Here is a 24062-nt window from a genome sequence, read left to right as displayed (position 1 = left end):
AAGAAAATCACAGTATTTCTTCTGCTGCTGAGGAATAACAGAGCTGCTGAGCATTAATAACCTTAACAGTGAATCTTATTGTTGATCGCACACTGACGGGAGACCGTGAAATGCATCAGAGATCCAAGCGTGTGGTTTGTTTCAATACCACAAAATTTAGTCTGTCTCTCTCTCTGAATCTATTGATGCTTTGTGTAATGAAGCCCCGGATGCATGCGTTTAGCTCAAAGTAGTAAAATTGCTTTTGTAAAGACCTCTTTCTACTTGCAGAAAGGTTGGAGCTCTGGCTTCCTATACTTACAATTCAGATGAGCGGTACAAGGTTCTGTTGTAGAGGAAAGCTGTATTTTTATCGTGCATCTAAGCAGAAATATGTTTTACATGAATTATCATGGATCTATTTTTAGTGCGACATGTGTCAGGTGCTACTGATTGCTATCTCACTGCTCTCCTTCAGAAGGGTTCTTCAGAAAATCTCTGTTAGATGGGGTTCTCCCTTACCCTCTTGCAATAGGTTTGTATGTAATTTTCTGCAGCTATCAACAAGGCAGTCATCTTATCCTTCTACCTGTCGTATCATACATTGAACTGTGTCTAGGGAAGAGTCTTTGTGAGGCTGCTGTGTTAAACACATGATGACAGAAATAGTTATGTTACCCAGTTTTCCAGAAACTGTGAAGTTATTCTGTGTGTGAATAGCCTTTCATCCAAGAGAGAACTCCTTAGTCTTAGCTTTGTATCCATTTGTATCCGTACCTGGAGCAATATAGAGGGGATGCAGAACTACTAACATTAATGTCACATGTTATTTTTGAGCAGTAAATAAATAATCCAATTCAGTATTTCAGAAATAGACCTTTAATGCACTAATAAAAATTTCCACTGGGGAATTATATTCTCTTTGCCTTGTGGAAACCTATCTTGATCTACAAAGTCATAGCACCTATTTCTGTTTATTTCCCCCTTTCTTCATGGAGGTGGATGATACTTGATTTGTTTTCACCTGTAGTTGACTACTTTGTGAGGTAAATATTAGCCACAACACAAAGGAAGCGTTAAAGAAATATGTGTAAATTGTGGTGAAATTTCTTCTTGACACTGGAAAAGAATGGGCTTTTAACTGCAATGAAAACTTTTAGAAGCTAGACTAGTTTGGTTTTTGATTGGTTTGAGTTGCAGGAGAAGATCACTAAATACAACAGGTTAATACCATCAGTATTGTGCCGACTGCCACGCTGCACTGTTGGTGCCAGGCTGACTTTGAAGCAGACTTATGAAGCAGCCCATACAACTTCACTGTATGACACATCAGGTTGCTATGCCTCTGATTGTCAGGCTGGTTTGTTCCATCTGTATCTAGAAATATGGAATAAATAAGTCATTAAACACAGCCTGGAGCATGACACCAGATCAGCAGTTGTACTGATCTAGAAGCACGTAATTTGCTCACAACTGCAGCTTTGCTCTTAAGTTAAACTTCATCTGCCCTGTGTATAGAGGCTCAGTATTTACCTTTTGCTTCTCTCTCCTGTAATATCAGAAATGCTTTCTCATTTTACTACTTTTAACATGCTCTGTTTCATAAATATTTTAAAACAGAAGTTGTTTGATCATAATGAATGTGTTTACCAGTTTAAAGTTTACTGTTTCAAATACCATATCCTACCAAACACTTGATATCCAGCTCCTGAAGCAGACTTAGAAAGAGCTGTTTACACCATTTTATACACTAGGAAGCTGGCAATGGATGGCATTGCCCTAAGTCATCCTTTGAGTTTAGAATGCAGCAGGGAGTTGAACCTATACCATATGAGTCCCAGTTATGTGATCCGTATGCAAAGCCACAAATAGTTTTCCCAAGTCTTCCAAAGGACGTATTACATTTTGCAGACTGGGACATACAGGCCTGAGGTGTTAAGTTTCTCATCCAGCTTTACTTAGCTGGTAAATGGAAACCAGGCACTTTGGCATAAAATTTAGTCACAAGTAGATGTTACCTTTTCGGAGTAAACAACTGTAATCAATCTTTATTTCTCCAGTGAAATGCTGTTTCAGGCTTTCTGGATCTGGAGGCTGACTTTAAAATCTGTTTGGAACTAAGGTGTCATTTTTTTGGCCCAAAATAGATTTGGGCTCACTTCTGAGAACAGCATTACATTTAATTATAGTTTTACTTCTATCTTCAAAGAAGGCTGAAAAAATTCAATGAGAAACCGAATCAACAGCTTTGTGGGGAATTTTTTTGAGCAGGGCATGTCTGCAGTGCTTTTTTTGTCAGACTCCAGGCATCTTGTGTGGTTGTTCAGCTCATCAGATTTTTAAAAGCAAGCTGGACGAAGAGTTTGAATATCTCCAAGTTTGAACAGCATACCTAGCCTAAACCATTCTGGTCTAAAAGGGAAAAACTGTTGTACCCTCCTTTGCAGGATACCATGTCTAACTTCTGTTTCATCTACATGCTGATAGAAAAATGGTTATGTGGCTAAGTTTAATTTTATACCCCCAATTTCATAAAGGAAGGGGAAAGGGGACTATCTTCCTGATTATTTCTTTTCAAATCATTAAGCTTAAAGAAACTCAAAAACCCCACCAAACCTTCCTTCTTATGAGTAGGTACCTCTCTGATGGTGTCTGTTTTTAGATACATTTTCCTAAATGTCATCTTCCTCTTAGAGAATGCCTTCCTCTTATGCTGTGTGTAATAATGAAAGCTTGGCGGAAGTGGCAATTTCCTCACCCACCGCTGAAATAAACCATGGGGTGTTACAGAGTGTATCTGGCTGTCTTTTACTCGGTATGAGCTGACAACTTCCACAATGAAAGTAGAGATTTACATTACAGCAAAATCTGTTTTGATCCTTGCCTTCCCAACTCCCAAAGAATTGCTGGATGCAAGCTGGTCCCGTGTGGCAAAGAGCATCCTTCCCTCTGCAGGATATGTCCCTGCCATCATCTCTGGTGCTCTGCCTTTCACACTTGTGCAGCTTTACTTGGGATACAAAGGGAGACTCATGGCTTTACCTTACTTTGAGTTAGAAGGCATTTCTTGCTCTAAAATTAGGTTCCATTGAGTATAGTAAGCAGGTAATTTCAATGAAGTAAAAAAAAGACTATTTGTGTTGATAAAACTAAAGGCCCAAACTTGCTGAGAGCTGGGAAGATGATACAGAGTAAAAGCAGTGAGTTGTCTTAATCATCCCCCGTGCAGATGGGCGCAACTGTTTTCATCCTCTGAAACTGTACATGCTAGTCAAAGCAAATGCTACTAAATATATTAGTAACTGAATTATTTTCAGGGGTGTTTTCTCTTGGCCTAAGGACTCCTATTGCATATTATGAGAATTTTGCCCTAGATTTCACTGGAAGCAGGAGAAAGGCAATAATGAATGGTTTTGTTTTTTTTTTTTAAGTAAGAAAAGCAGCATGAATCACACCCTATTGATATTCCCCTTGCCTGTCAAGAGTCTGGGTTGCAACAAGATAGTTACTACCTATCCAAAAGAAGACCATCCTGATGAGTTTTAGCTAGCAGCTAGTAACCAGCATAAGAGGCATCATGCAGAAATCTCTCTGGTTCCTGTGGGCTTAGGTGCACTCTATTTTCCCTTCTTTCACTTTTGTAAAGCTGGCTTCCTGTTGCTGCTGCTGCTCCTCTTTAATCTTGTTTTCTGATTAGGGAGTACTTTGCCTAAGGAGAGCTGTTTTGGTGTCTTCTGCTGAGTAGAAGTACCCAAAAAGCACAGGGTGAAACTGTCTGAAGATAACTGGGAATCACATGTGAATGCATGCAAATATCTTGGAGGGTTAGGAGGATGACTCTGCTCAATACTCTGTAGTTTGAAACCTTGAGAGTCTGCCTCCATTACTGGGTTATTTCTCTTGACCTGGCTTTAGATCTTCCTTGAAGGAAACGTCTTCACAATGTTTGGGGAGTTGAGGCTATTTGTTAAAATCAGGGTTTGAGAGAGGTAGCTCTGTCTGGGGGAGGACACAACACACACAGCCAGTCAAGTTTGTGTAAGGAAATGAAAGTAACTCAGCAACCATCTTCTCAGTTTGCACTCAAATACTCTCACCAAAAAGGTCTGAGTGCACCTCATTTGCACCCAGCCCCTGTGGGTTTCAGAAACATCCTGTAGGTGGGAGGCTGTTCTGGTTTTTGTTGCGTGGTGTGGGGCGTTTTTTCAAAGTACCTCGTTGAGCTGCATAGCAACAGCAGTATGTTTCTGGCATACTAACAGAAAAAGGAGCGAGTTTGGGGTATGTGAGAACTGAACCTGATTGCTGTCACTTTTAGAAATAGACATTTTGGCTTCTGCTTGGTTTCTTCAATGTAGCCTTCCTGAAAACAGCCGCTGAAAAACATTGTGTGAAAGAAAGATGATTTGGAGGTGGGCCTGTGGACCAAGAGAGCCTGACTAAAGCTATTTTTCTGAGGTTTTTCCTTTGCTACACCAATGGCTAGTCTGAGGGGAGATACAGCTTGCCTCATACAAAACAGGTTGGACTGGAGGAATGTTTTCCCAAGTAGCATACCTGTACCAGTCTTTTGAGATATAATACTTGTTTAGGAGGCAGTAACAAAAAATAAGTGTAGTAGGTCTGCATTCCAAGCCCTGGCATTTGAATGAGGGACTTAGTTTTAAAACTATCTTCGGAGGTTTTGGGTTTGGGGCTTGGGGGGAGTTAAGTTAAATTTAAATCTTTTCTCCTTCTTTGTGCCCAAAGCTAATTATAGCAAAGGCTTGGTAAAGAAGAAGAAAAATTGTGTGCCAGCTTTTCATTTTGGAGATGCAACTTTCAGCCTTTGTTTGATAATTGAAAACGAGTGGTCTCACCACATCTGTTCTCAATCACATCAACCACTGAAGGGGGGTGGCACAAAAGCTGTAGTGTGGAGTAAGCGTGGTGGCAACAGCAAGGCTCATACTGCACCAGGACAGTGTTTGGATACTTGTGTCCTCCTCACTCCCCGAATTCTGGCCTTCTGTTAGCGGCACTGATTGCTCACTGCCAGTATCAGTGCTAGGGAGCGTAAATGCAAAACATCCGTGTTTCTTCAGTGGATGGTGGTAGCTGTGTAGCGGTTTGGATCTTGCTCAGATCTCTGCTGCCTGACTCACCGACAAAGCATCTTCTTCATATTGTTTCATTATAATTAGGTGGGAGGGGAAGGGGAATATCAGCTATAGAAGTTTACTGAATATGCATTTAACTGTTCAGGTTTTAAAAGCAGTGTTTTTTTTTTTTTTATTTTAGCACAATTCTGCTGTCTTCATCCTATTGCGTGTTTAATTGAAAATTAAAACTTTGCCTGTGATATTTTGATGTAATTTTGCCTAGTATTCTGCTGGTATACTAAGTTTTAAACATTTGGTAGAGAAGGCTCTGTACACTGAAAGCACGCTCATTAAATGGCTCTGCTTAACCACTCTAAAATGATTTCTTGTTTCCCATGCTCAGTGAAGGGTGCTTTTGTGTTAAATCTGTTGTTTTGCTATGCTATCCAAACAGGAAATGTAAACATTCATCAGCGAGTTGAGACTTGAGGATGTAGCTTCCGTAGGAAATCCTACAACTGAGCCAAATCTGCCTGCCTGCAGAGGAATATGCCATGCAGGTCATGGGTCTTTATCTCCTGTTACGTACAGCTGCCTTGCATTGCTTATTCGTGTTGACTGGGGGAGGGAAGGGGTTTGAAATATGGGAAAGTGATGGAATATAGAGCTTGTGAATCTAGGTCCTGCATGGTTGGAGGGGCAAGGACAGAAAACTTGGTGTGAGCTCATGTGAATTTAAACAGAAACTGAGTGGTCTGGGGCAGTGTTTAAACAAGCTATGCAAACTGAAAGATTCTTGGTTTGGAGTTTGGTATTTTTTCTGTGTAAAACGGGCCCTTCTCCAGTGTAGCAGTTGAAAGAGTAAAGGAGTAGCTTATTTTGCTCTAATGGTATAGTGTAAAGCAGTGCTGTACGTCCTGTTTTTCCATGTGGTTGTGTGTGTTGTTTGGGAGGTTTCATTTTCAATGCTATGTGTCTTGGCAATTTGGAACCCTGACAGCTAGTTAGCAAGACCCGTGGACGTCAGTTTTGTCCTTTAGGAGTAACTCAAGTGAATACCCCCCTACAGCAGGGTTCCTTACTATGTTCAGATTTCCTACCCAAGCAGCTGTAATTATTCAGAGATGCACATGAATGCAAATTCTTGCCTGTCACTCTGGAATGTGGTGTTGATACTCGGAAGGGCTTGCTGGCAATATATATTAAACAATTTTGGAGGAATGAAAATTCATTTTAGGCAGATTTTACATGGTCGTTATGCTTCACTGCTTAAGGTTAATCTCTATGGAGCTAGTCCAGTAATATCATGAATAGGAAGCACTAAAATATTTGAAGTAGAATGTGTTTGCTTTACTTATGGATTCAGTGTTATACAAATCATAGCTTATTAAAATAACTATAGAATCTGTGAGTAATTGTTTGTGTGGAAGTGGAGTACATAGCCCAGTGATATGAAAGTCCCACCGGAGCTTTTGTATACAGAAAGACTATGCCGTGTAGGAATGCCTGGAGTATGGAGGCAGTGAAATGATAATTAGTTGAATAGAAGGGATATATTTTCCTAAAAGTACAACATTCATCTGGAAGTAACTGTTCTGTTAGAAACCTTGTCATGCAGAATGGTGTTAATTGTATTCCACTGAATTGTTGTTTGGAGTCTATATCACTCCTTGCCCATATTAGTGTTTCAGAGTTACGCAAGATGTAGAATCTGAATCAGGATCTGAAAACAGTTTTCAGATACCACATTCGTTCACAGAATTTGTGAATTCACAGAATCACAGAATGGTTGAGGCTGGAAGAGACCACAAGAGCTTGTCTAATCCAGCCTCCCTTCTCAAGAAGGGTCACCTAAAGCACATTACTCAGGGTTGTGTTCAGATGCCTCTTGGAAAGAGACTCCATGACCTCTCTGGGCAACCTATGCTCCAATGCTCAGTCACACTCACAGTAAAGAAGTTGTTCTTTATGTTCAGGTGGAACCTCTTGTGTTTGGTGGAACCTCTTGTGTTTTAGTTCATGCCCATCATATCTTGTCCTACTGTCTGGCACCAACAGGAAGAGTCTACCCAGTTGTCAGACTCATGAAATCATAGAATCATAGAATTGTTAGGGTTGGAAAGGACCTTAAGATCATCTAGTTCCAAGCCCATTTGCCATGGACAGGGACACCTCACACTAAACCATGTCACCCAAGGCGCTGTCCAGCCTGGCCTTGAACACTGCCAGGGATGGAGCATTCATAACTTCCCTGGGCAACCCATTCCAGTGCCTCACCACCCTAACAGTAAAGAATTTCTTCCTTATATCCAATCCAAACTTCCCCTGTTTAAGTTTGAACCCGTTACCCCTTGTTCTGTCACTACAGTCCCTAATGAAGAGTCCCTCTGCAATCCTTATAGGCCCCCTTCAGATACTGGAAGGCTGCTATGAGGTCTCCACGCAGCCTTCTCTTCTCCAGGCTGAACAGCCCCAACTTCCTCAGCCTGTCTTCATACAGGAGGTGCTCCAGTCCCCTGATCATCCCTGTAGCCCTCCTCTGGACTTGTTCCAACAGTTCCATGTCCTTTTTATGTTGACGATACCAGAACTGCACACAATACTCCAGGTGAGGTCTCACAAGAGCAGAGCAGAGGGGCAGGATCACCTCCTTCAACCTGCTGGTCACACTCCTTTTGATGCATCCCAGGATACGGTTGGCTTTCTGGGCTGCAAGCGCACACTGAAGCCAGCTCATGTTCATTTTCTCATCAGCCAACACCCCCAAGTCCTTCTCTGCCCAGCCTGTAGCTGTGCCTGGGATTCCTCTGACCCAGGTGTAGGACCTTGCACTTGGCAAGGTTAAACTTCATCAGCCCACCTGACAAGCGTGTCAAGGTCCCTCTGGATGGCATTCCTTCCCCCCAGGATATCAACCAAACCACACAGCTTGGTGTCATCGGCAAACTTGCTGAGGGTGCACTCAATCCCACTGTCACTGACAAAGATGTTGAACAAGTCATAAGAACTATTATTTTTTGTCCTGTGTTTCTGTCTGCAGACATTTTTAATCTGTGCCTCTCAGCAGTGGGGATACTGTAGAACTACCTTGTCTCTTAAGCAGCTTTATTTTTAATATGGTGAGGTGGTTGTTTTTCCCTGAAGTACTATACAATATGGACCTGGTGATGCTGGTAAAGATGAACATGAGTCAGCAGTGTGCTCTTCCAGGGAAGAAAGCCAAGCCAAGCCAATGCTAGGCTGCATTAGCAGGAGCATAGCCATCAGCTCCAGGGAAGTTATTGTTTTCCTGTGGTTTTTCTGAGATCACACCTTGCATACTGTATCTGATTTTGGCCTCTCCAGTTTGGGAAAGACAGGGACACACTGAAGTGAGTGGGGTGGAGAGTCACCAGGATGGTCAGAAGGCTGGAGCGTGTGAGCTGGGTTTGGTCAGCCTGGAGAAGAAAAAGCTCAGGAGGAGGGAAGATCTCATTGCAGTCTTTAGCTATGTAATGGGTATGGTTTGGTAGAGAAGGTGCAGCCAGCTTCTTCCCTGAGGTGCCTAGGGAGAGGATGAGAGGCAATGGCAGACAGCAGCTGCAACAGTAGAAAGGACTTCAGATACTGGGAGAAAAATGTTCACAGCGGGGATGGTCAAGCACTGAAAGAAGTTGCCCAGAGATACTGTAGAATATCTGTCCTTGGAGAGACTCAAAACTCAGATACATGGGACAACCAGCAGCTTTTTCTTGCTGGCTCTGCTGTGAATGGGAGGTTGGAGCCAGTATCTCTGGAGTTCCCCACCTACCAGAGTCACTTTATGATCTTATTCTGTAACTCAAATAAGCATTAACAGCTCTTGAGCTCAAAACATAGCACACTAAACAGAATCATGAAATCAGGCACTTTAAAAGTGAAAGGAATATCATACACTAACAAATTTGTACTGCCACCGAGGTGAAATGATCCTATCATCATAGGTTCCAAATGGAAAAGGAAAATGTGTGTATGCAGTCTCAGTTTGGCTGCATCAATTTTGCCTGTTTTCTAGCTTAATTCTCACAAAAAGCTATACTGCTGCTGCAGTGTGTTCATTACTTCATACTGCGTTCTTCAAATCACTGGGAACAACTTCTGCAATTCAGTACCCAGGCATGACCAAAAGTCTGTAAACACACAGTAGAGCAATGGGATAGATTTGCTGTGTCATAAAAATAATTATGCACATTGCAGATAAAGATTATGTCTTGAAGTTGAAAGCTGGTAGATTACCCCCTCTACGTTTAAGGAATTGTTCATTTCTTTTATGCAAAAGTATTAACAGTATTGGTAAGTTTAATTTGCAGGAAATGTTTAACTTTGAGCACAGAATTAAACTGTGCCAGCCATGTGCTTAGTCTAACATGCTTTTACAGGGAGTGGTGCAAAACTGTCTTTTTGTATGACCTACAGCAACACTGAGAGGCTTGAAGAAACTAAATATTCACATTACAGCATAGGTTATTACCTTCTTAACTGCACTTATATGTAGTCAAAGGTAATTCAAGCAATAAGCTTTTTTTTCCCCCTTGTTTATTGTGGGAGTTGAACTTGGTAATGTCACTGTTTGCCAGCTGGAAGCAATACACTTCAGGAATCGACCTCAAGATATTCCATGAAAGGAGGCCAAATCCTATTAAACAGTACATCTATGGTTCTCTTAGCTTAAGGTACAAGGTTTTATTGGGGCTTATAGATAAAAACTGTTGTAACTGACAGTAATTCTGTTCTTACAATCACAGTTGTGTCAAAGCAGTAGGCACTATAGAATAGGGTGTTTTGTGGGAAAACAAATCTTTGGGGATTTCTCACCTTTAGATAGGCAGGAGATGTTAAAAATTAAAATCAAAAAGAAAATGCCAACTTCACAGACGTTCAAAGATTAATATGGTTGGAAAAATAACTTTTGGGAAAGCTTTACTTGATGCTAGTAGTCTCAAGAACTGTGTTGGTAGTGCAACAATGGTAAAATAAGTTCGTGGTTGCTGGCACACAGCAGCAGTAATATATTACATAAATCACAGATGGTTGAGCTAGCATGTTGCTAAAGAGCAATTTATCTGTGATTAGCGAATTCTGGTTTTAGTTGCTCTGAAATTAATTCAGCAGTTAAGCAATTGCACTTAGAAGTTCAGCCTTATTCTAGGCAGTCCTTGGTAGGATTAATTCTTAAATGCAAGTCTTTTACTGGTATTATCTTGAGCACCAGAATAATGTCAGTGTTTCCTTGTCTATTATAGTATTAACTCATGAGAATCATGGAAGAGGTCAAGTTGCTTTGGTATCCAAACCCAAAATTGTGACATGTCTGGTAGTGTTAATGCTTGAAATTGGTATAATATTAATAATGGTTTATGGGGAGTTTTACAAGTCAAAGGCAGGACTGTTTATTTGGGCCTATTTTGGCAACATCGGGGATGTCAGAACTCCAAGATTTAATTTTATTTTTTTTTTAACTATTATTATTAGCCCAGCTTTCACCAGCATTGGAGGGAGAAGTGGGAGGGAGGTTGAATGCAGAGCCTAACAAAAAGCTGCATCATGTGTTGGCCCAGTGGTCTGCAGAGGCAATGCTGGCAGAGGATTTACATGTGGTTCAGGTCACAAATGTCTGATGAAGCTTGGTCCTAGAAACCTGCCCACTGAATGCTCTGCATACCCAGCAGGAAGCCTGGTACTTCTCTTCTGAACCACAAATGGCAGCAGAGCTGTGGTAGCAGTGGGAACCCTGCCTAACCATACTAGAGCTTAATATTTTGCATTACAGAAATACACAGCCATGTTTTGGAGAGTGATGCACAAGTGAAAGCAGCCAGCACAGTTGCCTGTTGCTTCATCCATTGTCACATGCTTGTTTACAACTGCAGGGTAAAGGTGGCTTAAAATAAATGTCTTATACCCCTGCTCAGTGTCACCACCTTCCTGCTATGATGTCTTGTTCTGGGATGGAGCGAGGCTGGCTGCCTGCCTGGCAGCTCCGCAGCTCTCTCATGAAGGCTGTGCTCTGGCCTCTTTGCCCAAGGGTCCTCAGACAGTTGCACTGTTTGCTGCACTGTTTCTTGTCCTTTCCTGGGTGTCACTCCAGATATCTTCAAAGTGACTAGTTAGAAGGCCACTTTCACAGGCCCTTATTCCCTGCAGTAATATTGAGTTGGACTCACCGATCCTTGGTTGGTCTCTTCCAACTCAGGATATTCACAGAATCACAGAATGGTTCAAGACCTTAAAAATCATCCAGTTCCAACCTCCCTGCCATGGGCAGGGACACTTTCCACTAGACCAGGCTGCTAAAAGGCCTGTCCAACCTGGCCTTAACCCTGCCAGGGATGGGACAGCCACAGCTTCTCTGGGCAACCTGTGCCAGTGTCTCACGACCCTCACAGTAAAGAATTTCTTCCTAATATCTAATCTAAATCTAATGTGTGTCAGTTTAAAGCCATTCCCCCTTGTCCTGTTACCACATGCCCTTATAAAAAGACCCTCTCCAGCTTTCTCGTACCTCATTTAGATACTGGAATTATATTCTATGACTCTAACATATATGTTTGTTAAGCCTAGAATAAATGTTGCAATGCCAAATCAGTGTGTATCTACATTTGTTTTTAATGTAAAAGAGAGAAAAGTTGATGCATGACAAAGTTCTTGTTCTCTGTATCATATTGCATCATTTATGAGTAGAAAACATATATTGTAGTTCCTCTTTAGTGCAAGACCTTTCCCGTGAGAGTGCTCTCCTGGTTAACTATGCATACTGTGGACAGGCAGACTATATTAAGTATACTGCAGTCTCTTGTTAGGAAACAGCAGCTACATGTTAGGAGAAAGGCGTTGCATTTCCCCTTGTTGAATACTCCTGTTTTCCCTTCTTCCCAGGCTCAACCTCTTCTGTGGATGCTCAGTGCCTGTCTCCTGCTGAGTCACTGCCTTGCTGCCTGGCTCTGTGTGGGGGTGAGGCCCTTGGAGTCTGCTCAGACCCCCTGTCAGGAGGGCTGTATAGTATTACAAAATCTCATTTGCCATTACGTTATGCTTGGAGTAAATTGACGTGTTACTTTAGCCTTTCACCTCCCAGTGTGTACATGTCAGGGAGGAGAAGGGGGGGCAGCAAAACCCCGGATAGGTCAAAACTAAATTCATGTGGTGACTTCATCTGACTCCAGTTGGATCTCAGCCCTGCTGAAACTCCCAAGCCTACCCACAACGTTTTCTGGACTTAAAAGGCGGAAATGGCAGGAGTCAGGAGCAGCGGGCCGCCTGCCCTGCCAGAGCTGCTGCCAGGCTGCAGTGTGGCTGCTGTGCTGGTGGGTTGTGCCTCCAACGTAGTGCCTTGGGTGCCCAGTGGTGTTGGTGTTTCTTAAGGTTTCTGGTTATTTTTATCCCTTCCTAATCAGGGGCAGATGTTTTCCTGGCATAGATGCAGGTGGCTGCTTAAGTGTGTGGCTGTATCCACATCATTTTGCCTGGGAGCTCATGCACTGTGCTCAAGTGGGGCAGTGGGTTCGGGGACAAGCTCTTCTCTGCTGCCATCTTCATTTTCCAATAAATCTGCATTTGCTAAAGCACATCCATCATTTAGTGGGAGCAAAGATAGAATGTTCCCCTGTTATTTGCAGAACCCAGGCTAGGAACTGGGGCTTGTTAACATGTGCTGCCTCTCAAGGCATCCTTTCTCCACCATGATGTGCTCTCAGCACTGTTGTTACCTTGCTTTATGGCACTTTTTGACCTCTTAGAAATTCTTTAGTTATGTCTGTGTGTATCCTTAGTAATGTGTTCTTTTTGATGAGAGGGAAAAAAAAAAAACCCAGAGAAAGGCGAATTAAACCTCTCGTGTGTCTTGGCGAATTGGCTTTGTTTCACAGAAGATTAAATGTTGGTTTATTCATCAGCTTTTTCAAGGTTTTCTAGTTACAAAATGGTCTTAGATCCTCTTCTTTTTTATAAAATGTAGATGTTTCTAATTGACTTGGGTTTACTATATAAGTCTGAGAATTATTTTTCTCTGAATCAGTCTTCCCCACAATCCCATTGTCTATTGTGAAAGGTAGGCTAGTTGCCAGTGTCTGTTGTGAAAATTTTACAGGTTGGATGTCTTCCTTCAGGGCATCAAAGCAGCAACTGAAGCTTAAGATCTTGAGTTAAAAGCCTTGGTGGGGGGAGGGTAATAACTTTAAGTAAAAGCAGTTTATTTTTTTTTTAGCACTGCAGTCTTGCCACGCTTATGTTCCTCTCATTCATCCCACTTCAAAGGTTTTTTGTGGTTCTTCGTTACTACAATGCCTTTTTAATTTGTAGTAATGTTCTTTTTATACTGAGATTTGTGCATTCTTGCCCATTTTGAGTGCCTGTTCAGCACTGGGCACTGCAATTGCTTGGTTGGACTACTCTGAGGTGCAGTTTGAGAGTGCTGTGCTTTCTTTCTAACCAGTTAGTCTGAATATACCTATGTGGAAATGGCAGTGGCCAAAGACTCTGAATTGCTTCCATCTTGTGTTTGCTTTTCTTGAACCTCTATCTGTTGCCAAGAATGTATTTTTTAGCTAAGATTTGTTTACTCATAGAAATTGATAAGGAACCTTTCAAAAAGCATCCAGACACTTTCAGCCACAATTAAGATACTGTGTAGTTAAGTGTTAATACCATGTTGTACTTCTGGAGGCAAAGGTGGACCCTGGGGAAAACAGTTTAGTATTACTTTGGAAACATGACGTTATCACATTGCTGTACAGTTTCAGTGGCAGCAGGAGTGAAAAAGTAGTCAAGTAATAAAAAAACCCAAATCTTATTTATGCTATGCAAATATGACTGGCCAATCAAAAATATCAACTGATCAACTTCAAGTGAGTCAATGAATGGGGCTTGTCCTCCTCAGGTGCCCTAAAATCTTCCGAGCACTAAATAATTTTCTTGGAATTTGTAACTGTTCTTTTCATTTTGGCAAACTACCCCAATTTCATAACTGGTTAGTGAATAAACTTAAAACTGTTTTGTAAAAACTGTGCAGCATTGCTAGTTATTGGGCCATCTCAGAGGTTTTGGCTCAGATTGTGTATATTGTTTAAATACTTCTGATTATGTGTTTGAGATTTGGGGGAACTGAATGTCTGAAAAAAGAATCAGCATTTTTCTGCTTCTCAGCTAATATGTTCTTGGGGTTTTAACTTTTTCTAAAACCTTGTGTACCACAAACCAGAATTACTGCCCATCTTTGTAAGAGTAACTCATATTTGCGTCTAAACCAGTCCTTGAGACCACTCACAAACATTTGTGTAGGTCAGAGCATCCCAGGGTTGGCAGGCAGCCTGTAATCTAAAATAACAGAATTTAAGAATGCCCTAGTCTAATCTAAGTAAATCTCTATTACTCTAATCTTACTTGCAGTTAAACAGGAGACTGCAATGAGAACAATAGAAAATACGCTGTTTGCTGTGTTAAATGATAATTCTGCAACATTCAAGCAATCAAAATGTACATGGATCACCTCAGTCTTGTCTAAACTCTGTAGCATGCTTCACAAATCATTTTAGGTTGTCAAGCCAGATCCATGTTGTAAAGGTAACGTGGCATTAAGAAGTAAATCAATAATAATATGGATAATATTTTATTTTTATTTATTTTTTTTTTTTACATTTCAAGGCTATGTAGTAACATGGGAACAGCACACAAGAAATTTAACATTCAGCATTTTAAAAGGTGTGAATTTCTTCCAATAATACAACCACAGGATTCTTTTCTCCTTATATGTTGTTTTTTTTTTTTCCCATGGCAATATCTCCTTGTGATTAATCTTAGTAGCTCTGAGTTTCTGACTAGACAGAGCCTTTATGCTGCTTGCTACAAATATCACTTCAGTTGCAAAGCTCTGGCATAAAGCCTTTGGCCATGGCAATTGAATTTGCTGGAAGAATACAGCATAAGTCAAAAAGTAGAGTAAGAACGCTCCTATCAGCATTGTATAGGAGCTTTTTGTGTTGTTTATATGTCCTCCGCACTCCTTTCAGTGAAGACAACCTCAAGCATAACTGGCCTCTAATGACTATGGCTAAAGCTGTATGCAGAGAATGTTAAAAAAGCAGGCAAGGTTCAGCTGCTGTTTCAGGGTGGTATAAAAGGATGAATTTTCCTTCTACAACAGGGATCCAGCTGCTGAGGCTGTCAGGTTTCTTCCTTCAGGGGGTTTTGTTTTGCAGTAGCTTTGATCTAGAAAGCCTTTCTAACAGGAGCTACAGCAGTCTTGCTGTCTTAGCTTTTCTGCTATATCTTCTGCTTCAGTAAATTTTGGTGTGTTATCTTCTGTTTTACTAGAGATATCTATCCTGATGCTATCAGATGCCAGCTTCCAGGAGACTCCTGTCACACAGGCTTTCTACTGCATTTAAAAACTTAGCATCAGACCATGCTTAATTGTATGAAACAGGAAGGCCTTGTGGGTTCAGAGGTGAGGACACGTGATGGGTATTTACACTACAGATAGATTCATTGCTGTAATTCTTTCAGCCTTGCCATTATTACTGGTTTGCCATAATACAGTGCTGCTTCTGTCAACAATTATTCGTCTCTCCGCAGGAAAGTAAAGTATATATGCCTCTTGCACAACTGTCCTTAAACACAGCTGGATAGCACCTTGTGACAGCTGCAGTTATCTGTAACAAGAGCAGTGGAAAATGTCTAATAGCTGAATGTTCGGTGCTGCAGGTAGTGTCTTAAGAAATTAATAATCCTTTGGGTGTAATGTTTACCATCAGACACGCTGAGCCACTGTATTTCTGACTGAGGTAACTGCTTAAGCATATACATGATTTTCAGCACCCAACTAATCCTCTGAACTCAGCTTTGTGGTGCTTAGCTGTGCTTGTGTAAAGCGAATGGTTTGGACTACCATGTGAAGACTCTCCAATGGCTTGTTTGTATTTACTGAGGATTTTATTTTCTGTTTCTCCTAAGTAAAACAAGGGAGAGCCCTCTCTAGTTAGGCAGTACTGTAACAGAAGTTTTTAAGCACCTGTGTGCTCTGAAGTGGGAATACGATGTGCTATCTTCAATCTGTTTTTAGCTACTAGAGATGCCAGGCATCTCTATGGAAGGTGGAAGGTCTTAGGTAGATGCTATTTTTCAGCCTTGTGTATCTTATTCTTGAGAGTGTTCAGTCTAAACAAGGAAAGCCTAACAAGTAGAAAATGTAAATAATGTCATTGGGAAGTAGAGGTATATTAAGACATATGATCAAGTTGTTAGCTTCTTTGGCTGTTCAGAGTATGTTCTGTGTATCTCCACCTGTCCAGCTGTTCTGTAGCATTGCCTTACAGATGTTTATTAATGCATTTTGAATTTGGATCACATTTTTCAAAGTAGTTCAGCACTTAGGGAACAGTCCTGAAGCCTAAGCCCAGCTGTGGATGTCAAGCACAGTTGTTCTTGTCTGTTGCTGGCCATGGCTCTGCCACCTATGTCTGTTTGTTCTTCTTCTCCTTTGGTTTTTTTCAAGGTCTGTCTGTGTGGCAAACAGGATATATGTGTATCTAAGCACCAAATAGGAACATGTTTACACTAAAGGAAACCTTCCCAGCTGAGTTTATTTAAACTGTAACCATTAGGAGGGTGCGTGACAGCGGATGCAAAAGGCACAGCGAAGCCCTTCAGGAGAAGAGGACATGCAGGTTCAGACATGTGTTAACACGTCACTGAGAATAAATTGCACTGGCATGTTATTGATTTATTTTTTTTATTGAAAGTTCTGATTAATTTTGCATATGGTTTAAAATTGTGTTGGTCCACCCTCACACATACCTGTGTGTATAAATGTGAAGCTATTGTCTCTGACAAATAGCCTGGACTTGCATTTGACCCATAGACTGCAATAATTCATTCACAGGCACAGTGTAAGTTATATTACAGATATCCTTCAAGGTATCATTGTAAAGCTCAAGGTTATTCATTTACTCACAGTTTCCTGGAGTTCCCCACCCCATGCACTGCAGCAAAGGAGGCTGGTTGTTGTTCTGCAGAAAGATAGGTCTTTCTCTTTGCAGTTGCTTTTAGAAAAGGGTGAAGGAGGAATTTCTGCTTCCTTCCTGCGTGTGGATTTTCTTGATCTTTTTAACAGAGTACACTTTCTTCTTTAACCACTGGTAGCTGATGGTTGTTCTGAGTTCTACCAGGCCTTGAGAGGCCTATTAAAATTGGATGAAGTAGTGGCAATCACAGATCAGAGTATCTTTATTTCAATTGTTATCATCTAAATAGCTTGTTTAAAAGTTAGCAGACTGTTCCATATTGAACGGCTGCTTGCATATTAAACCCAGTATTCTGAATCTTAAATGAATGTTAAATTCACTGTTAAGCTGTTACTTGAACTGATCTTAAAAACAATATTTAACATGTTAGTTTAATAGTGACAGTGATAGTGTATTTCTGTTAGTTTCTTATCTATATAAAAAGCCTGAAAATAACAAAGTAAAAACCATGCTAGCAGTGGCGGTGTTAACTTCAGAAGCTATTAGTAACAAAGGTGCTGATTGTCTGCTCGGTCCCTTCCATCCTGATGTTGACTCTAAGCTTTCATGGCTAGCCATTATGGTGTGGTTTTAAGAATAAAAGGGCACTCCCAGTTTCTCAAACTTTGTTCCTAGCGCTCAATTCAATCCAAGCACTTAGCGTGTGCCAAGAAAACGACCTTTGCTAAGTGTTACAGTGAATGCAACGCTGTACAGTTCATGCAATTAGCTGTGCTGTCTGGGAGCCTGTAGGAAGAACTGAACAGTGAGGGAGGACAGGCTGATTTGATCTGTAGTTCAGAAGTGCCCATACAGGAGTGTGTAGAAGGCCCGTATATACTTACGTGTTACTGAGTCAAGTTTCATGCTGGTGGGGGTTTTTTCACACATTTTACCTAAGTTGCCCCAGCATACCTCACTATGGGCAGAGTTAACCCCTGTGGTCTTTGTGTTTTCTGCAGAACTGTCTATTAAGCTTCAAATGGTTACCTCTGCAAATTGTCAATGCAGACCTCAGATCCCACAGAAGAGTTCCTGCTCTCCTTCATTGAGAGAGGAAGTTGAGGTGCAAGGCTGAGGTATCAGAACTGGCACCAAAGCTAGCCAGTTAAGTGTTAGCTACACAGTGTCACTAGAGAAATAGGTGTGCAGTCCCCATCAAACCCTTTCTTTACAAGAATAATGGTGCTATTTAGGCTATTTGATCATTTCTGATCAAATAGTCATACATTCACCTCATACTTGGATTGTTACTAGCAGACTTCCTGAACTCCACTAGTCTTGGGAACATTGTTTACTCTTTTCATGAATGATTTTGGTTCAGCTGTTTGAAACTGTCCATGAGATGACCTTGGATGTGCCCATCTTTTCTCTTTGTAATGTCTTGTAACAGGAAGATGTGACTAGTGTAGAATAACAGAACATAAAATCCAGCAGCATGTGTTTCCAGCCTGTGTACTTGGGGGCTGATGATAGAAGCTACTATGAATTACTTGCTTGCAGGAAGGACCTTAACTAACTAGATGAATCTTCTTACGAAGATGTGGCTATGAAAATTTTCAGCACAGAGTGCTGTTTCACAAGGTCTTGGTGAAACATTGTCCCAGTATTTCAGTTTGAAACTGTTTGGCTATGTTCAAGGGGGACTGCTGGCATGAGCAGGAAGTGAAGGTCTGAGTTGATAAGATACTCGGAGGATTAATTTGGTTGCTCTGTACTACCTGGGCATTGGGACAGACTGACTGCTTTTCCTAACACATTATGAAATCAACTCTGGGGAAGAAAAAGCCATTAGAGCTGAAGGATAATATTGGCAGAAGAACAAATGGGTTTAAGCTAAGAGGGAATGTTCCTAACAGTTTAGAGGAATCGGGCTCCACAGCAGCTTTCCAACCGGATGGTTGTGGGTGCAAGTCTCAGTTAATTTCAGGATAGAAGTTGGTGAATTGATAAAAAAGATTGCCTGGTATTCATTCTGTGATTGCTGGAAACAGAATTAGTGATCCAGAAGGCCCCTGAACCAGTGAGAAATCAGTATTTGAGGTAGTAGAACTGCTGCATCTTCTAGAAGATATCTGAAAATAAAATACTCGTTTAGGCAGTCTAATCATCCTGCAGCAGCAAAAAGCTGACAGATATATGTCAGATCACTATATTTGTGCAGCACTACGTGACAAATCCCAGGTCTCTGATCCTGACTGTATATCTGCAGGCTATGTCTTACTCTTTTTTTCCTACCTTATTAGCATTAAACAGAATACTGTAGATTTGTATGTTCTTTAAATTCAGTGACAGCCAGAGAAATATGTTCATATATTCCAAGAGGACACTGAGGAGGTTATATAGCATCAACGAATAAAAATTAAATCTCCCATCTCAGTACATAAGAGAAGGTTGTGCAGTGATGCAGCTTTTCTTTCTCTTACACAGGAAGTGTAAATTTGTTGTATCCAGAAAACAGCGATCAAAATGCCAAAACTGTTTTTTGTCCTTTTTTTTCCTAGTTGGGGAATGGCGGTCAACGTGTACTCTACCTCTATAACCCAAGAGACTATGAGCAGACATGACATCATCGCATGGGTTAATGATATATTAGCTTTAAACTACACAAAAGTTGAGCAACTCTGTTCAGGTAAGAAAGTGTGGTATGCTCTACAAATGTTTATTTTAAAACCACTCTAAAATTCCGATTTTTTGAAAATAGATAACTTTAAGCTTTGACATAAACCAGTTACTCTGAGAAAAGAGACTAATATACGTGCAAAGGAAGTGTTTTTGTGTTCATGTTAATCATGGAAGGATAAGGTGCCTTGAGAAAGCATAACAATGCAGAGGTGAATGGGACGGATGTAGCAGAAGATACGCAGAAGCGATAAAAAGGTTGACTAAGCAAGAAAATAATACATTGATAAGCTATTGTGTTTTCAAGCTATTGGGTGGACATAGCTGAAAAAGAGACAAACAGAGAACCGACACCCCAGCTGAACCAAATTCTCCGGCACCTTTTCCTTCCTGGTGAGGGTACTCAAATCCCTGCTGATGTTTGCAGAAAAAAGAGCACAAGTGTGACTATGAAGAACATGAATTTGAGGAAAAGAGCCTCTAGCTGCTGCAAGGGCTTTAAGAGTTTGTCAAGAACATCTTCCTGTTTCTCTGTAAGTGTAACTGAACTCTTGTTGTAAGTAACTTTGGTAATGAGCCTTGAAAAAAAAGAGTAATGGTTTGAATACTTTGGACATTTTGGTTAATCAGAGTGGCAGCTACAAGATACGTGTTAAACTGGTCTGTAACTAGATGATGAGTAGAAATGACACAGACAAAAGCTGATGTCTCACTGAAAATACAGATGCCCCTGGGGAGTGATTCTTTCTGATTTCCTACTGTGATTTTTAAATTTGAAGATGTTTGTGCTGGAGGAGATCTAACTTAGATTGCTATTTCCAGACAACTGACGTGCTGGGAATATCTTAACTTCAGAAGACAATGCTCTGAGTGCATAGAACTGAAGCCACATTACCAGATTTCAGCCATTTACTGATCCAGCTGAAATGCATTAGTGGGGTCTTACATTCATATATTTGAATTTACCTGCCATTATAGGTAATTTTTCTGAGATGTTCCCCTGAAAGGTACAGAAAAATCTTTGGAGTATGATAGCTTCATAGCTTAAACCTCAAAACTTAAAAAACAATTGTTAGCTGCAGAAGCAGGTTTGCATGCTTGCAGGTTTGCATGCTTGCAGGCTTGCACAATGACTATAAAATTGAAGTTGAGAAAGTGTAGGTTAAAGTGCATGTCAGTAACTGATATAAAATAAGTAATTAAAGGCATAGAACACAAGAAATAACCTTTTTAAGAGTTACTGAACTCGAAATGTTAGAGTTAGCTGCTGTTACATTTATGTGCCCGGAAGTTAGCCTAAGTATTTTATTGAGTTATACATTAAGAAAGCATTCATGTGGGGATGTGTGTGCACATATGTAAATATAGATGTAGCTATATATAGAGACATATGGGTATACACGTGCACACATGCTTATCAGGCTATAGAAAGATGCAGGAAAATGGACATTTTCATCCCAAAATACCCAACTTTTACCATTGTTTGAAACAGGAAGTATACTAGACCAGTTATTGACTTGTTCCTGTATAGCTATTTATATGCTCATAAATAGTTGAAAGGAAGCTTTTGAAGTGAATTCTCCACTCAGTTAAATGTGTGTGGGCTTGCAAAAAAAAAAAAAAAAAAAAAACCATGAAAAGAAAAGACCAAAAAACATCCAAATCTTTCCCAAAACAGGGAGGGGAGAAGTGATCTAAGAAGATTTAGATTATGCAGAGTACAATGAGTTAAAGATATTTAAGAAAATAGATTGAGAGACTTCTGCCGGATGGGGCAGGCAGAAGAAAAGTATGGAAATTGTCACTAAGCCACTGTCCCATTTCATTACATAGTTTGTTATACAACTTTTTCTGTGACATCCAGTGAGGATTTTGGGACGCACCACAAGGGAAAAACTGAAAAAGGGTCGTCTCATTTCAGCTCTTCCTCCATTAAATCTTTTCTTCCTTTAGAGCTTCCTGGACTGTATTGACTGCTATTGTTACCTGATGCTTTTACAGGTCAAAGCTGTAAACTTGCATTTTGCCATTTGGTTTGATGAGATTGATTCTTACATGTTATTAGGTTTGTGTTATTGTTCATTACAATCTTGGACGGGGGATTAATAGTTCCTTACCTGAAGGAGCATTTTAGTACCCTATAGTCCAAGGGAATTTGTTCTCTGAGCAGGTGAATCTAAGAACTGCTAGATTATTGCAGACACTAGACCACGGTAGTCTTATGGACTAGGTCCTTTTTATTTGAGACTGATTAGTCAGTTTCTCACATGTAAGACATGCACATGTAGGGATTGAAGATAGATGAACAAGAAGCTTTGGGAATCTTTCTGTATTTCATATATATATAGTTTACCATGTAAACTCAAAGTACTTTCTTTAATGTACATACAATACAGTTTACAGGATGGAAACTATGGGGACAGTAGCACAAATGACCAACTGACAGGAAGAGCACCGGCAAGCATGATATGGACTGTAGTTTGAGAATGACCAACGTAATTCATTCTGGCATTCCTTTGGCGGATGTTCATTGAAGCATTGGCAGCTTTCATGCAACTTAATGTTAGTTTCCATAAAATACAAGCATTTCCCCAGGAATTCAGAGAGAATGAATATGTGGGAAATGCTTTACAACCATGAAGCACTTCACAGCATTAGCAGGGAGCTACAGAGCCACTGTAACTGAATTTTTATAACCTACTGTAAAATCATGTAGACCTTTTCTTCTTTTTTTAGAAAAGGGCATGAAGATTTGTCATGCTGTTACATTACTATTCAGTTCTTGTTCATTTATATTAATAAGGAGCAATCAGAAGGCCAGAAAAAGCTTAGTGCAAGACCAGAAAAAGCAAGGGAGGGAAAGGGGAGAGGTTAAATCTGAATGAAAAGCTGGAAGGCATTATTTTTAGGAGGCGTGAGCTACCTAGATGTGGCATACACTTGTGTTCAGCACCTGCATATGAGACCTCATGGGTGCCCGTGTTTTGCAGCCAACCTAGCAATAATTCTGAACATTCCGAGCTTAAGCAAGAAGGAATAATGTGAAATTCTGCCTTTTAATAAAGGCTTTATTCAGCACGTACCTAAAGCTCACCATGACAATTCATAATGACAGAAAAAACAATCAGACCTTTCTCTCATTGTGGAGAAGAAGCTTTGATAATGCATATGCTGTAGCAATACCAGCCTATTCCCCAGTTGCCAGTTACAGGAACAGAGCTGCTAGGATGAGGAGCAGCAAAAGAAGAGGCTGGCTTAGTCATAAAGTATTTGCATTCTTTGGGAGTCTTAGATGTGTTTTTGTCTCTGCTAAGTAGGCCGAGCAAAGTGCAGTGTCCCCTGAGCTTTCTGAATGCCTGCTGTAGTAGTGATGTGCCAAAAACCCCAGGTTATGGATGGATGCAGCCCTGGAGAGTCTAAATTTAGTCTTCAGCTCCTCTGGTAATTTAGTTTTGACAACTTGAGAGAAAATCTCTCTGAGCACCTCAAAGCAATGAAGTTCCCTTTGTTTTAGGTGAGTGTCATTTTGTCAGGTTTTGGTCTCTGGGTTTGACTACTTGCAAGGTTGTTAACCTGAATAGGAAATTTATAATCCATGGGTTTAATTGAAGGCATACTGCATTGTCTTTTGATGGGCATTAGACTTGAGACCATTTAGTTTGATACATGAATGAAAAATAATAGGGAACAACTGAGTGGATTTAATGTAGTAGAATCCCATGTGCAACACCCATATGCCTGGGGAATAGAAGTTTCAAAGGAATTATGACACTGGTTGTTCTTTAGGAGTCATGCCATTTTTGCAACAAATATGCAGTGGCTTAAAAAGAATTCTGACTAAACAGCTTATAACTTAATTTTCTTTGCTAAGGCTGTTTTTCATCTATAGGGAATACCAAGTGAACGTGTTACAGGGCTTTGCATGAGTGTCTGGCTGCTACATGAGAGTATATTCAAAATAAGAGTCGGGCAGGAGTCTATAGAGGGCTTGCATACAAATTAAAAAGAAATAGCATGATGTATGCAAGCTGAATAAATTATAAGCAAGGAAGCTAGAGTTGATAAATGTATATAGAGAGGAAAACACAGCCTGAATTGAGGTGTAATTCCTTGCATAGCTATACTTTGAGGCTAAGGTGATACAGAATCTTTCCTCCCCTCCCCCTGCGTTTGAAAATTCTCAATAGAATTACAAACCTGCAAACTGTCTGGCCTCCAGTGCATACAGACCTTCTGTCTTGCAAGGATTAAGTGTAGGGTAGGTTTTTTCCTCTTTCCCCTTGCTTTCTATAAAAAACCTTATTATGAAGAGTGCGTATGATTTGGCATTTTCAAACGTTAGACTGTGATACTTCCTGTGTAGATG

The 24062-nt window shown here is 40.6% G+C and overlaps 1 protein-coding gene across 4 annotated transcripts in view; it reads left to right on the top strand.

Moving 5' to 3' along the window:
* The window catches only part of MAPRE2 (microtubule associated protein RP/EB family member 2), a 104074-nt gene that overhangs the window by 44213 nt on the left and 35799 nt on the right, over positions 1 to 24062 (top strand). For 3 of the 4 annotated variants that reach the window (XM_062633478.1, XM_062633475.1, XM_062633477.1), the window contains one exon: positions 19579 to 19706. The exons of the other annotated variant lie outside the window; for it this stretch is intronic. In XM_062633478.1, the coding sequence (XP_062489462.1) occupies positions 19586 to 19706 (121 nt within the window). In that variant the 5' untranslated portion in view covers positions 19579 to 19585. The remainder of the gene's footprint in view (positions 1 to 19578; positions 19707 to 24062) is intronic. 4 annotated transcript variants of the gene reach the window in all.

This window comes from Pezoporus occidentalis, unplaced genomic scaffold (assembly GCF_034315485.1).
Source record: "Pezoporus occidentalis ecotype Australia unplaced genomic scaffold, CSIRO_AGI_Poc_V1 ctg4, whole genome shotgun sequence".
Classification (NCBI taxonomy): domain Eukaryota; kingdom Metazoa; phylum Chordata; class Aves; order Psittaciformes; family Psittacidae; genus Pezoporus; species Pezoporus occidentalis.
Note: the sequence above shows the minus strand (reverse complement) of the source record. Positions and strands in the feature narration are given on the sequence as shown.